The 16,565-nt window shown below is 39.9% G+C and overlaps 1 protein-coding gene across 1 annotated transcript in view; it reads right to left on the bottom strand.

The window, feature by feature from the left end:
* The window catches only part of LOC129621824 (adhesion G protein-coupled receptor E2-like), a 95,111-nt gene that overhangs the window by 31,138 nt on the left and 47,408 nt on the right, over positions 1 to 16,565 (bottom strand). Inside the window, exons 16-19 of the mRNA XM_055538751.1 lie at positions 11,431 to 11,497; positions 11,069 to 11,160; positions 10,013 to 10,181; positions 9,821 to 9,931 (exon numbers count right to left, since the gene is read on the bottom strand). Of these exons, the coding sequence (XP_055394726.1) occupies positions 9,821 to 9,931; positions 10,013 to 10,181; positions 11,069 to 11,160; positions 11,431 to 11,497 (439 nt within the window). The remainder of the gene's footprint in view (positions 1 to 9,820; positions 9,932 to 10,012; positions 10,182 to 11,068; positions 11,161 to 11,430; positions 11,498 to 16,565) is intronic.

The raw sequence follows: 16,565 nt of genomic DNA, 5'->3' as shown, positions 1-16,565 counted from the left end.
CTACCACTATAGGACCTGCAGGACAAGGAGAAGATTGACATCTGGGAGTGCCCAAGATGACCCCTCTTTTAGATGGACTTTCTTTGTAGCTCCATCATAACCTGCAATTCCTTTTAAACTTTACTTTTGCTTCTTGGTTAGTGGCCACAAGAGGCTGCTCTTAGTGGGGCAAGGTTTCTCTAATAATTAGATACAGCAAGGTGACTCAGTTATGCACATATATACATTCTTTTTATATTATTTTCCATTATGATTTATCTTAGGTGTTTACAGTTTTTTTGAATGCACTGTTCAGTTCAGTTCAGTTGCTCAGTCATGTCCGACTCTTTGTGACCTCATGAACTGCAGTACGCCAGGCTTCCTTGTCCATCACCAACTCCCAGAGTCCACCTAAACCCATGTCCATTGAGTTGGTGATGCCATCCAACTATCTTATCCTCTGTCGTCCCCTTCTTCTCCTGCTCTCAATCTTTCCCAGAATCAGGGTCTTTTCAAATGAGTCAGCTCTTCGCATCAGGTGGCCAAAGTATTGGAGTTTCAGCTTCAACATCAGTCCTTGGGACACAATATAATTCCAGATTTGCAGGAATTGAGTAACCAATAAGTCCACCACCATGACTTCTTTCACACTGATGACATGATGAATTTCTTGAAACACACACAACTAAGTATCTTTTGTTCTCACTTAATGGCTCAAAGAATAACACTTCAGGTTTTCCATGCAATAAGAAGATACAGTTCAAATGATTTTTTTTCTGCCACTCTGCACAGCTTGAGGGATCTTAATTTCCTGAGCAGGGACTGAAGCTGGGTGCAGAGCAGTGAAAGTGCCAAGTCTTAACCACCGGACTGCCAGGGAATCCCTCCAAAGATCTTTTTAAAATTAATTAATTCATTTTAATTGGAGGCTAATTACTTTACAGTATTGGGGTGGCTTTTGCCATACATTAACATGAATCAGCCATGGGTGTACATAGGTCCCCCCCATCCTGAACCCCACTCTCATCTCTCTCCCTTCCGCATCCCTCTGGGTTGTCCCAGAGCACTGGTTCTGAGTGCCCTGTTTCATGCATCAGACTTGTACTGGTTATCTGTTTTACATATGTAATATACATGTTTCAATGCTAGTCTCTCAAATCATCCCACTTTCACCTTCTCTCACATAGTCCAAAAGTCTGTTCTTTACCTCTGCCTCTCTTTAGCTGTCTTGCAAATAGGGTCATCATTACCATCTTTTTACATTCTATGCTATGCTGCTATGCTATGCTAAGTCACTTCAGTTGTGTCCGACTCTGTGTGACCCCATAGACGGTAGCCTACCAGGCTCCCCCATCCCTGGGATTTTCCAGGCAAGAACACTGGAGTGGGTTGCCATTTCCTTCTCCAATGCATGAAAGTGAAAAGTGAAAGTGAAGTCACTCGGTCGTGTCCGACTCTTAGCGACCCCATGGACTACAGCCTACCAGGCTCCTCTGTCCATGGGATTTTCCAGGCAAGAGTACTGGAGTGGGGTGCCATTGCCTTCTCCGCTACATTCTATATATATGCATTAATATCCTATATTGGTGTTTCTCTTTCTGACTTATTTCACTCTATATAATAGGCCCCAGCTTCATCACCCTCATTAGAACTGACACAGATGCATTCTTTTTTATAGCTGAGTAATTTTCCATTCAGTATATGTACCACAACTTCCTTATCCATTCATCTGCCAATGGACATCTAGGTTATTTCCATGCCCTAGCTATTGTAAACAGTGCAGCAATGAATACTGGGGTACACGTGTTTCTTTCAATTCTGGTTTCTTTGGTGTGTATGCCCAGCAGTGGGATTGCTGGGTCATATGGCAGTTCTATTTCCAGCTTTTTAAGGAATCTCCACACTGTTCTCCATAGAGAACAGTGGCCATACTAGTTTGCATTTCCACCAACAATATAAGAGGGTTCCCTTTTCTCCACACCCTCTCCAGCACTTACTGTTTGTAAACTTTTTGATGGCAGCCATGCTGAAAGGTGTGAGATGGTATCTCATTGAGGTTTTGATTATCATTTTCTGATAATGAGCAATGTTGAGTATCTTTTCCTGTGTTTGTTAACCATCTATAGGTCTTCTTTGGAGAAATGTCTGTTTAGTTCTTTGGCTCAGTTTTCGATTGGGTCATTTGTTTTTCTGGTATTGAGCTGCATGAGCTGTTTGTATATTTTGGAGTTTAATACTTTGTTGTCAGTTGCTTCATTTGCTATTATTTTCTCCCATTCTGAAGGCTGCCTTTTCACCTTGTTTATAGTTTCCTTCATTGTGCGAAAGCTTTTAAGTTTAATTAAGCCCAATTTGTTTATTTTGTTTTTATTTCCTTTACTCTGGGAGGTGGGTCATAGAGGATCCTGCTGTGATTTATGTGAGAGACTGTTCTACCATTGTTTTCTTCTAAGAGTTTTATAGTTTCTGGTCTTATGTTTAGATCTTTAATCCATTTTGAGTTTATTTTTGTGCACAGTGTTAGAAAGTGCTCTAGTTTCATTCTTGTATGGGTGGTCAGCCAGTTTTCCCAACACCACTTGTTAAAGAGATTGTCTTTTCTCCATTATATATTTTTTCCCCCTTAGTCAAAGATAAGGTGTCCATAGGTGAATGGATTTATCTCTGGGCTTTCTATTTTATTCCATTGATCTATATTTATGTCTTTGTGCCAGTACCATACTGTGTTGATGACTGTAGCTTTATAGCATAGTCTGAAGTCAGGAAGGTTGATTCCTCCAGTTCCATTCTTTTTTCTCAAGATTATTTTGGCTACTCAAAGTTTGTTATGTTTCCATACAAATTGTGAAATTATTTGTCCTAGCTCTGTGAAAAATCAAAGATCTTTTAAAGTAACTTGGAAAGGTAATATTTTAGAAATGATACATGAGACCATAGAAAGATAAATATTTTCTTTGAAAAAAAGAAAAGAAATTTTAGAATTCTTTAGTTAAAAAAAATCTCCTTGTCAGATGGACTTGTCAGGATAAGATCAAAATACCTATCAGACTGGATGAAATTTGGTTGAGCCTGGTCTTTCTCAGAAGTCCCATCTCCTTACGTTTCCTAACCCTGAAGTTATAGAATATAACAACAGTTAAATGTCCTTCAAAAAAAAATCTATCTGTTTCTAATTGTATGTCTTGATTCCTCTAATCAGAGTTTAGGAAATGTTTTCTTCATGGAGTCATAAAATGGCAGTTTGAAAATTGATAAGTCTAGAAATGTTATCTGTTGTTAATTGCCTGAGATGTAAAGGAAAAATCACTGAAGTCCTTTTGGACAATCCTTACCATCCCCAGTATGAGTTATTTATTCCTAGGTCTATAGAGAGCTCAGGGAAAATTCTGGTGTTTGGGATGGGCAACTTCACTCAAGAAGGTTTCAAATATTGTGCTCCAGGAAATTATGCACAATGGAACACAGATAAATTTTGTTTTTCTTGAACAAGATGACAGGAAGCCATAGAAGAAAATTCCAGGATGAAAGAAAGATATCCCTATCTTTTAAGCACTGCTGCTACTGCTAAGTCGCTTCAGTCATGTCCGACTCTGTGCGACCCCATAGACGGCAGCCCATCAGGCTCCCCTATCCCTGGGATTCTCCAGGCAAGAACACTGGAGTGGGTTGCCATTTCCTTCTCCAATGCATGAAAGTGAAAAAATAAAGTGAAGTTGCTCAGTCGAGTCTGACTCCTAGCGACTCCATGGACTGCAGCCCACCAGGCCCCTCCATCCATGGGATTTTCCAGGCAAGAGTACTGGAGTGGGTTGCCATTGCCTTCTCCACTTTTAAGCACAAGAGACACCAAATTTTAGGAGAAAGTAGAAGATGTAATTTCATTAAGCCATGGATTTGTTTGGTCCTTTGCCCATAGATAGTAGAAATAGCTGACTAGATTACTTGAAGTTTAGAATCCTTCAATGACTATCTGATGCCATTACTGTGTTTCTTTATAGAGAAAGTATATTTCGTTTCTTCACTATGTATATCATCTCTGCAGGAAGTAGGGGACAGTGGCAAATATTTATTCATATATATATAATATGAAGATTTCAGTATTTCTACTATAAATCATGAGATTAAAAGATGCTTACTCCTTGGAAGGAAAGTTACAACTAACCTAGACAGCATATTAATAAGCAGAGATATTACTTTGCCAACAAAGGTCCGTCTAGTCAAAGCTATGGTTTTTGCAGTAGTCATGTATGCATGTGAGAGTTGGACTATAAAGAAAGCTGAGCGCCAAAGAATTGATGCTTTTGAACTGTGGTGTTGGAGAAGACTCTTGAGAGTCCCTTGGACAGCAAGGAGATCCAACTAGTCCATCCTAAAGGAGATCAGTCCTAAGTGTTCATCTGAGGGACTGATGTTGAAGCCAAAACTCCAGTACTTTGGCCACCTGATGCGAGGAGCTGACTCATTGGAAAAGACCCTGATGCTGGGAAAGATTGAAGGCAGGAGGAGAAGGGGACGACAGAGGATGAGATGGTGGGATGGCATCACTGACTCAATGGAGATGAGTTTGAGTAAACTCCAGGAGTTGGTGATGGACAGGGAGGCCTGGTGTGCTGCAGTCCATGGGGCTGCAAAGAGCTGGACATGACTGAACAACTGAACTGAACTATAAATCTAACCCACGTACAATAGATGTGCTAGCAGAATAATGATCCCACAAAGATGTCAACATCTTAACTCTGGAAGCTGCAAATATATGAGCTTACATGGAAAAATGAATTTTTATGATCTTGAGGTGGAAAATTTATCCTGGATTACCCTGATGAGCCAATGTAATGATCTGGGTCTTCATAAAGGAGAGAGGGAAGTAAGAGTGTAAGACACGGGAAAAGATATAATGATGGAGGTGAGGAAGAGAGAGACAGAGAGAGATGAAAGAGGAGGAAAAGAAGAAGGGGAAGAAGGAGGAGGATAGAGGTGAGCTGATTGACCTGAAAAGCTACACTAAACAGACTTTGAAGATTGAGTGAATTACGAGGCCACTGCACCATGGAATGCAGGCAGCACCAAGAAGTTAAAAAAAGGTGAAGAAATGTGTATTTCCCTAAAGTCTCCATAAGGGATACAGACATTTTGATTTTAGTCCCATAAGATCCATTTTGAACTTTTGACTTCTAGATCTGTAGGATAAATTGGTTTGTTTTTAGCAGCAAGTGTGTGGTAACCTGTTACAGCAACGGTAGGAAACTACACTATGGAAGTGCAAGTCTTCTTGGATTCTAAAGTGAGGGAAGCTCAGATTCTGTTCTGTGTCTCCCAGGGACAGGGTTATGCCCTTGCTGAGGCTGAGTTGACTCAAGAGCATGGAGAGTCACACACCGTTAGCATTCCCTTAAGCAGAGACTCAGGAGTTATTTGTTCTATTCTCTCTGAATGAGTGTAATCCATGAGTGGGACAGGGCTGCGGTAGAGCAAGTCATTGACTCTCTTAGATCTGTGGGGTCCTCCCCATGTGGACAGCATCAATTGTATGAGGGAAGCCACATTAACTCAGGCTAGGTTACACTCTGCAACCTTGGCTGAATCAGAATTTAGTGTGAGGAGGATGTTCAGCCCCTCCCACCAAGACTTGACCCACTTAGAGTCTGCAAAGGGAAGCATGTGGTTAGTCCTGATTGAGTTAATCTAAGAAAATGGTCTTAATTTGGAGGGAGGAGACAAATGAGGCAACTGAGAGTTGAAAATGTTTCACAATTTTGAAACAATTTGAAAAGCAATTTGACCTAGCTCACAGAGCAAACACTTGGTTGAGCTAATATTTCATTCTAGATTTGTTTCATTCTGGGAACTAGGATCTACACAATGCTCTAGGATCATAAGGAAATACTTGGGTTTAATTGGTAGACAGTATGGTTAATAATAAAAAAAAATGTAGTAGGAGAGAGAATTACTTTGGTATTTCTAAAGGAAAGAGGCACCATAAAATAATCAATAATTTTGTCTGATATTTTACCCCCTTAATGATCAGTTATTCATTCATTCATTTTTGTTTAGTAAGTAATTTCTGATCATTTGGAAATTGTTAAACACTGGAGAGAGAGATTGATGAATAAGACAGTTTCTGTCCCTTCTTTCAGGTGCAGATTATTCACTCATTAATTTAACCAATCATGTAGCAGTTATGCATTGAGTGTTCTACATGTCTGGCACTGTGTGAAATAGTGAAGATATAACAGACAGGAAAAGCAAATGGTGCCTGCAGATGGTAAATCTAGAAGGAGACAGATATTAATCAAATACAGAAAATCAAGAGCAAAGTGACGCGGACAAAACTCTCTAGGGGCTATTGGAGAGAAACATGGAAGAATCTGATCTAACCTGAGCAGGTACAGGCTTCATGGAGGAATCGACATATAGAGATATGTCTGAAGGAGTACATAGTTTTGAGTCAAGGAATAAAATAGAGTGTTTTAAAGAGAAGGAATATGTGCAAAGCCTCTGTCCCAAAGAGGCACATTGAATTTTCAAAATTGAAAGAAATTTGATGTGGCCGGAATAATGGTGAGTACATGGTATATGAAGCTGGAGAGGAAAGCAGGAGATGAATCAAACAAATTCTCACTGATGTATGGCTCTTGGTTTTGACCCTATATGTAATGTTTTTACCAAAGAGTGCAATGATTTTATTTGTGTTTTGAAAAGATCTTTCTGATTTCTGGGTAAAGGATGTATTGGGAGGTGACAAGGATGGAAAGAATAATCAGTGAGGTGAGCATAACAGGTGTTTAGGCAAGCTGGGAGCCTGGCTAAGGAGGAGGTGATGGAAGTTGAGATAGCAGGAGAGATTGTGGACATATTGAAAAGATAAGAACAAAAAGATCAAAGGTGGTATGTTGTGATGGTAATAAGATAGCTGTTGAGAGTAACTTTCAGGATCCAAACTTGTGCCCAAGGTCATGCGGAGAGGACCTGACATGCAAAGGCGAATCAGGACTCGAGAGGCCGCCTGGACCTGCCCGAGCATCTACCCCAAAACCAAAATCTGTCTATTTTACTATTTCACGACTTTCACCAACTTTTCTGACATTAACGTGGGGGCTATCCCCGACCACCTTTCTCTGAAGAAAATCAACTTAGAGCTCTAGCTAATATGTCTCCAAGGTATAATAGGTGTGTTCCAATTCAAACCCCTCTGATGACTTTTTAGCTTGCCTGACAGGTTTGTTCAGATTCCTGCAGCTACACAATTGATTGTTCACAGCCTCCCAACCACGAGAGGCACGGGAAGCTTAAGATATTCTAACAATGCCGAGCTTCTCGGAGAGTTAAGAAATTATTAGAATAGCACTGGTGGAGTGTTTTATTGTTGAGCCAATACTTGCTGCCAAGTTTCCACATCCCCTGTATTGTGTCCTTGGGAGTATATTAATTGATATAGTTGGTATATAGGGAAAATAAGTAGTAACCTTGGTGTTAATAACCTTGGACCCTTGAGTTAATTCTTTTATTGTTATAGCCCACCACACTTTTGCCTTATAGGAATGCAATTTTAATGCTTTCGGAGGGTGGCGCTTGACTTTAGAATAATCACTTTTAGAGAAAATAAGTTTTCTGATTGACTAACCATTATTCAGAAGAAAGGGTCATAAAATGTTAACAGGCCTCCTGGCCAGAAGATGATGTAAATCACCTAAAGCCATATGATAAGTTTGCAGAAAGAAAGCCTGGCTTCGATAAGGGTCAAGGACTGCTGACCTTGTATGACTCTCTACCCCCTATTATCCTCTATGCACAACTTAAGGTATAAAAGCTACTTTGGAAAATAAAGTTGTGGGCCTTGCTCATCAGGCTTGGTCTCCCTGTGTCGTTCTTTCTTGTGTCCTTTTTTCTCGTTTTCTTCTCTGTTCTTCCTTCAGGATGACTAATTTGGAGCATGGGGCCCCTCTGAGACCATTTATTTGCCCAGGCTTCTAAGACCCACTCGAGAAGGTGCCTAAGGTGGGCACTTTCCACGATTTGAGAGGGCGCCTGTGGCCTCCGTGGTCAGTGCAAACCTGATGTCACAGGTTTTATTGGCTTTCTGGGTAAACCAGTTAGATCAAGCCTTTGTCTCTCCCCTTTTGCTATTCTTTCGCCAATGCTGTCCTCCCGAGGGAATCCTTGGATCCAACCAGGGCTGGACCCCGGTAGGCTGAAGGCATGAGTTTAAGGCAGGGAAATAAAGACAGAAATGTCAACTCTTGGCTGGTAGCTAGAAGATGGCCAAGTAGTACATATTTGTAAGACAGAAGAGAACCAAACATGTATCCGCGGCTATGGGGAAAATACTGTTGAAAATGAGAGGAAAGAGTGAGGGAAGAAGGGTAAGGGGAAGAGAGAATGAGAGAATATGTGTGAAAAAGAATATAAGGGAAATTGATAAGCATTAATAATGGTATTCAAAGCATAGGTGGAATAATTGTCTTCAGAGACGAGAAGGTTCATTGTCTCAATGATACAAGAGGATGCACACTGATATTTTTTATGGCATAGAGTTCGCAAAGTATCATCATGACAAGGTTGATTTTCTTTGTGAAATAAGTGCTGAGAACATTTGTTGAGAAAGGGCAAAGTGGTAGAAGATTCAATGGTGGAATCAGTGCTTATGGAAGTTGGGGGGACCCGTAATGTAAGAAATGCAGAAGGGCTTCCAGGCAAATAGTAGTTTCCTTTCAGTGAGATGGAAGATTGAAGGCATTAAATAGAAGATGGAAGAGGTCAGAAAATATAAGGAAAATAAGTTTGTAAGCCTAAACCAGTAAGTGTTGTTTCTTGGTCATCACTGTCATGAATTATTGTGTCACTACTGCTTATCTTTTTCGGTTTTGTGGTGGGTAGAGGGAACCAAGGGGCTTTTCCAGTGTCTCAGGGGTAAAGAATCTGTCTGCAGTGCAGGAGACCTGCATTTGATCCCTGGATTGGGAAGATCCCCTGGAGGAGTGCATGACAACCCACTCCAGTATTCTTGCTGGAGAATCCCATGGACAGAGGACCCTGGTGTGCTACAGTCCATAGGAAAGCACGGAATCAGACACGACTGAAGCGACGGAGCACAGCACAGCACAGCACAGCACAGCACAGCATAGCACAGAGAGTGCCCCAATATCAGGCAGTCTTGTTAAGAAAGTCTAAAATTCCAGCCAAAACCTTTCTCTTTGGTGCACAGATAAGTACATAATCTCCCCCCATTTTCTGCATTTTTGAGGGGTGCTGCTGAGTGTTACACAGAGACAGGTGTACAGCAAAATGGTAAGATAATGTGACTCTGAATAGAATGTACATCACCATTTCAGATCATTGATAGTTGCTTATTTAGTTGACCATGCACGGCACATAGTAAGTTTTCAATAAGAATACTGATATGAGTCAAGATGGACACAGTTCCCCAAAGGAATACAAGTGAAATACATTTTGTAAACAAACTGAGACCACTGCTAATGGTTAGTGTGTGTGTGTGTGCACACGTGTGCATGCTCAGTAGTGTCCGAATGTGTGCAACCCAATGGACTGTACCTGCCAGGCTCTTTTGTGCATGGAATTTTCCAGGCAAGAATACTGGAGTTCATTGCCATTTTCTACCTAGGGGATCTTCCTGACTCAGGGTTCAAACCCAGGTATCTGGCATCTCCTGCATTGACAGGCAGATTCTTTACCACCAATGCCACTTGAGAATGAGTCAAACAGTAAACAAAGGGTAAGCCATCCTAAGACAGCAACAGCTCATATGCAGTTGTCCAGTGTGCTAGGCATGTGCGGATCAATTAATTGGTTAGTGAAGTGCTCTGGGGGCAGTGCATGATCTTACCTCACTGTGTTTGCAACCATCAGACATGGTCCTGCTGGAGAGTGTGTAGTTCTCAGACTCGGCTTTGGTTTTCCTGATTCTTTTCAACCACTTCCTGTATTGCTCACGGACCTGCAAAGCATGCTCTGAGTCAGCTCACCTGAGTGGAGTGAGGATGGGATGAGTCCTGAGAGGGAGTCAAGACAGTGGTACCTGCTGGCTGAGAAGGCAGTACACCAGGAAGATGAAGACGCCCTGCAGGCTGTTGATGATGGTGAAGAGGTAGGCCATGACGCGGGCAGCCGGTCCCACCTGCAGGATTCCCAGAAACCACGTGCATCCCAAGATGAAGAGCTGAGCTGTGGCTTTAAATGTCAGCATCCTGAGTAGGAGGAGAAAGTAAGTTCCTGATACAACCAGAGCCATTCTCATCTTCACTCATGCATGCTCCTTCCTTTCCCTGTTGGTAATGACTTCTCAGACTGGGTTGTGATTGGTTTTATTCTTTGCTGTCAATGATGCTCCACAATAGAAATGCCACTGAGGTCTAGAATGACATTTTGATTTGGATGGAAAGGGAAGCGAAACTTCATAAGTTGCAAAATCTTTATGATCGTCTGTGGAGATACCTAATTTCATTCAACCAATGTTCCTGAGGAAGTACCATGCATCACACTCTGTGTTGGGTCCTGGGCATTAAACATCACAAAGGCGAGATATCTATTTTCATAAAGCTCATGATCTACTCAAATGACTAATACAACAAAACAGTAAGATGCATAATTTAGAAAAGATAATGGTAGAAGTGCAAAAGAAAGAGCCTCAGATATGCACAAGAGTTCCTGGAACAAAGGTCTGCCTAAACCTCTTAGAAGATTTAATGTTCACTGGGATTTTTACCAGGAAGAGGAGTGGGAGAGAGGTGAGAACGAGCTTGAAATGTGGGGTGTGAAAGTGTACTAGACTGTGGAAGTGGTCACATATTCGTCTAAGTGCTTCATGGGAACATAATTGTTCTCTGCACATTTGTCATAGGACTGCTGACAAAGTCCAGAGAATGTTGCTGAGGGAGTCACAAGGTCACAAACTGGAATTAGAGATGGATAGAGAACACCAGTGGTCTGAACTTGCTGCCTTAGGACACCTCCATTCATTTTACTCTGGCTTTCTTTAGAAAACCTGAGAATGGACACAAGGAACTGTTCAGGCACATGCCTTCACTTTTGCAACCACACATCTGCAGGGCTGTCAGTCTCTTCTCCATCTTACCTCGTGTTCTGGAGGGTGGACACCTCACTATTGAGGGAACAGAGTTTGCTTTTCAAAATCCAAAGGGTCATCAGAAAGAAGGCTAAATTGACCTTCAGGAAACCAGAAAAGATTTTTTGAGTACAATTTCAGTCCCTTGTCCAGCCTGTCCAACATCATTTCCACACGTAGGTAGTTTCTATTTTTAACCATATTAGTGAGTTAAGTTTTAAGAATGGTCTTAGAAAATGCAACCAAACCCATGATAACCCAGGAACACTCCTGTTCTTGTCACCTCTGTCACCAACCCATGCCCCCCACTTTTAGTTCTCTTTAAATGATGCTTAGCTGAGTATTAAAGATGCTTTGATGTCATCACTCACAGAGAAGATGGCACAGACTGGTCCAAGGAAACCCCATTTAAATCCTTTTTCTGAGTGGAGCCAGCAGCTGAGAAGGGAGAGAATAAAAAATGCATTTGTGATCAAGAAGATGTGGTACATATTTACAATGGAATATTAGTCAGAAAGAACTAAATAATGCCATCTGCAGTTACATGAATGGACCTAGAGATTGTCATACTGAGTGAAGTAAGTCAGATAGAGAAAGACAAATATATGATATTGCTTATATGCAGTATCTTAAAAAAAGTATATAAATGAGCCTATTTACAAAACAGAAATAAAGTCGCAGATGTAGAAAACAAGCTTATAGTTACCAAGGGGGAAAGGGGGGAATAAATTGGGTGGCTGGGATTGACATATACATGCTACTATATTTAAAACAGATAACTAATAAGGACCTACTATAGAGCTCAGGGTACTGTACTCAATACTTTGTAATGACCTATATGCCAAAAGAATCTGAAAAGGGGCTGAATATATGTATATGGATAATTGATTCACTTTGCTGTATAGCAAAAACTAACACAACACTGTAAATCAACTATATTCCAATGAAAATTAATTTAAAAATGAATTTATATTGCATATTAGTGCATATATATGGAATCTAGGAAAATGGTACTGGTGAATTTATTTGTAGATCAGGAATAGAGACACAGACATAGAGAACAGACTTGCGGACAGAATGAGGGGAGAATGTGGGGTGAATTGAGAGAGCAGCATTGAAACGTATACATTACCATGTGTAAAACAGTTAGTGGGAAGTTGCTGTATAACACAGGGAACTCAACCCAATGCCCTGTGACAACCAAGAGGCATGGGATGGGGGTGGGTGGGAGGGAGTATCAAGAAGGGGAAATATATGCATATTTACGGGTGATTCACATTGTTTTATGGCAGAAACAAACAAGACACTGCAAGGCAATTATCCTCCAATTAAAAACAGATATTTAGTTTCATTTTTTTTTTAACAAGTGGTTGACCAGTTTTCCCAGCACCACTTGTTAAAGAGATTGTCTTTAATCCATTGTATATTCTTGCCTCCTTTGTCAAAGATAAGGTGTCCCTAGGTGCATGGATTTATCTCTGGGCTTTCTATTTTGTTCCATTGATCTATATTTCTGTCTTTGTGCCAGTACCATACTGTCTTGAAGACTGTGGCTTTGTAGTAGAGCCTGAAATCAGGCAGGTTGATTCTTCCAGTTCCATTCTTCTTTCTCAAGATTGCTTTGGCTATTTGAGGCTTTTTGTATTTCCATACAAATTGTGAAATTATTTATTCTAGCTCTGTGAAGAATACCGTTGGTCACTTGATAGGGATTGCATTGAATCTATAAATTGCTTTGGGTAGTATACTCATTTTCACAATATTGATTCTTCCAATCCATGAACATGGTATATTTCTCCATCTATTAGTGTCCTCTTTGATTTCTTTCACCAGTGTTTTATGCTGCTGCTACTGCTAAGTCGCTTCAGTCATGTCCGACTCTGTGCGACCCCATAGACGGCAGCCCACGAGGCTCCCCTATCCCTGGGATTCTCCAGGCAAGAACACTGGCGTAGGTTGCCATTTCCTTCTCCAATGCATGAAAGTGAAAAGTGAAAGTGAAGTCGCTGAGTCTTATCCGACTCTTAGCGATCCCATGGACTGCGGCCCACCAGGCTCCTCCATCCATGGGATTTTCCAGGCCAGAGTACTGGAGTGGGGTGCCATTGCCTTCTCCGAGTGTTTTATAGTTTTATATATATAGGCCTTTAGTTTCTTTAGATAGATATATTCCTAAGTATTTTATTCTTTTCGTTGCAATGGTGAATGGAATTGTTTCCTTAATTTCTCTTTCTATTTTCTCATTATTAGTGTATAGCAATGCAAGGGATTCCTGTCTGTTGATTTTATATCCTGAAATTTTACTATATTCATTGATTAGTTCTAGTAATTTTCTGGTGGAGTCTTTAGGGTTTTCTATGTAGAGGGTTATGTCATCTGCAAACAGTGAGAGTTTTACTTCTTCTTTTCCAATTTGGATTTCTTTTATTTCTTTTTCTGCTCTGATTGCTGTGGCCCAAACTTCCAAACTATGTTGAATAGTAATGGTGAGAGTGGGCACCCTTGTCTTGTTTCTGACTTTAGGGGAAATGCTTTCAATTTTTCACCGTTGAGAATAATGTTTGGTGTGGGTTTGTCATATATAGCTTTTATTATGTTGAGGTATGTTCCTTCTATTCCTGTTTTCTGGAGAGTTTGTATCATAAATGGATGTTGAATTTTGTCAAAGCCTTTCTCTGCATCTATTGAGATAATCATATGGTTTTTATTTTTCAATTTGTTAATGTGGTGTATTACATTGATTGATTTGTGGATATTGAAGAATCCTGCACCCCTGGAATAAAGCCCACTTGGCCATGGTGTATGATCTTTAACTTGTAAAAAAATGAAACTAGAACACTTTCTAACACCATACACAAAAATAAACTCAAAATGGATTAAAGATCTAAATGTAAGCCCAGAAACTATACAACTCCTAGAGGAGAACATAGGCAAAACACTCTCCGACATATAATGCAGCAGGATCCTCTATGACCCACCTCCCAGAATATTGGAAATAAAAGCAAAAATAAACAAATGGGACCTAATTCAACTTAAAAGCTTCTGCACAACAAAGGAAACTATAAGCAAGGTGAAAAGACAGCCTTCAGAATGGGAGAAAATAATAGCAAATGAAGCAACTGACAAACAACTAATCTCAAAAATATACAAGCAACTCCTACAGCTCAACTCCAGAAAAATAAATGACCGAATCAAAAAATGGGCCAAAGAGCTAAATAGACATTTATCCAAAGAAGACATACAGATGGCTAGCAAACACATGAAAAGATGCTCAACATCACTCATAATCAGAGAAATGCAAATTAAAACCACAATCAGGTACCATTTCATGCCAGTCAGAATGGCTGCCATCCAAAAGGCTACAAGCAATAAATGCTGGAGAGGGTGTGGAGAAAAGGGAATCCTCTCACACTGTTGGTGGGAATGCAAACTAGTACAGCCACTATGGAGAACAGTCTGGAGATTCCTTAAAAAACTGGAAATAGAACTGCCTTATAACCCAGCAATCCCACTGCTGAGCATACACACCAAGGAAACCAGAATTGAAAGAGACACGTGTACCCCAATGTTCATCGCAGCACTGTTTATAATAGCCAGGACATGGAAGCAACCTAGATGTCCATCAGCAGATGCATGGATAAGAAAGCAGTGGTACATATACACAATGGAGTATTACTCAGCCATTAAAAAGAATCCATTTGAATCAGTTCTAATGAGGTGGATGAAACTGGAGCCTATTATACAGAGTGAAGTAAGCCAGAAAGAAAAACACCAATACAGTATACTAACACATATATATGGAATTTAGAAAGATGGTAACAATAACCCTGTATACAAGACAGCAAAAGAGACACAGATGTATAGAACCGTCTTTTGGACTCTGTGGGAGAGGGAAATGTGGGATGAATTGGGAGAATGGCATTAAAACATGTATAATATCATATATGGAACGAGTCGCCAGTCCAGGTTTGATGCATGACACTGGATGTTTGGGGCTGGTGCTATGGGACGACCCAGAGGGATGGTATGGAGAGGGAGGAGGGAGGAGGGTTCAGGATTGGGAACATGTGTATACCTGTGGCAGATTCATGTTGATATATGGCAAAACCAATACAATATTGTAAAGTTATAAAATAAAATAAAATATATAAAAAAATAATAAAGGAAGTAAAAAACAGATATTTAAAAAGTGACTCCCTTAAAAAATTAAAAAAATGCATTTATCCTTAGGGATCTATAATAATTATATAATTCACTCATTACTCAAGAAGTATTGTGTGTCTCTTTTTTGACAGATTCTATGATTGTCTCTGACAATAAAGTGGTGAAGAGACTATACATGTAAATCCCATATTGGCAGGAGATACACAATTTAATGATAAAAAAAGGGAGGTTATGACAATGTATCTTTGAATGTAATGCTCAGTTTTGGGTCTAAGGAAATAGAATGGTTAAGGAAGATTCCCAAAGAAATCATGTTTCAGTAGAAACAAGACCAATGAGTAGATGTTCCTGAGATAATCAGGGTTGAAGCAGGGAAGTCTGTAAATGTGTTAGTTTTTGAGAGTCCTCTGAACCTAACATAGTTTTAAGAGCCTTTCTTGCATTATTCAATTTAATTTTTTATCTGCTGTAAAACTCATCCACTACTTTTTTTTTTAAAATTATGGTTTTATTGAGATATGATTTAACATCCAATGAAATTTACCCATTAAAACTGTACAGTTGAGTGATCTCTGGATGGTCACAGAGTTGTGCAACCATCACCACAGTCTAACTTCAGAATACTTTCAACTCCTCAAAAAGAAATTGCATTCACAATAGCATGAGGAAATCCTCATTCCCATTTCCATGCATCCCAACCCTGATCCTCGCCCCCGAGTACAATTAATCAACTTTCTGTCACTATGGATCTGCCTGTTCAGGATACTCACATAAATGGAATCATACAGTATGTGGTCTTCTGTGACTAGATTCTTTCGCTTAATGTTTTCAAGGTTCATTCATGTTGCAACATGGTTTTATGGCTGAAAACTCATTTTTAGTTTTTCTTCATAGCTGAATAATATTCTATTATGTGGCTATGCTACATTTTGGTATGCCTTCATCAGCTGATGGACATTTATGTCATTCTCAGGCTTTGGGTATTCTGAATAATGCTGCAATGAACACTGATGTAATTTTTTGTGTGGATTTTCATATGTTTAGGATATATACCTAAGAGCGGAATTGCTGGGTCATTTGGTACCTACATATCAAAACTTTTGAGAAATTGTTTTCTACAAGTGGTTGCACTAATTTCATTTCAGCAAGCAATGTATGAAGGTTCTAATTGTTCCATAACTTTTCATTTTTGTAATTGTCAGTCTTTATTTCCTTTAATCATTTAAGTGAATGAGTATGAAGTGATGTGTCCTTTTGTGGTTTTTGATTTGTATTTTCCTAATGACTAATGATATTGAACATCTTTTCATGCACTTATTGTCATTTACTTATCTTTGGAGAA

Source organism: Bubalus kerabau, chromosome 1 (genome assembly GCF_029407905.1).
Source record: "Bubalus kerabau isolate K-KA32 ecotype Philippines breed swamp buffalo chromosome 1, PCC_UOA_SB_1v2, whole genome shotgun sequence".
Taxonomy (NCBI): Eukaryota; Metazoa; Chordata; class Mammalia; order Artiodactyla; family Bovidae; genus Bubalus; species Bubalus kerabau.
This window is presented reverse-complemented; position numbering and strand designations above follow the sequence as displayed.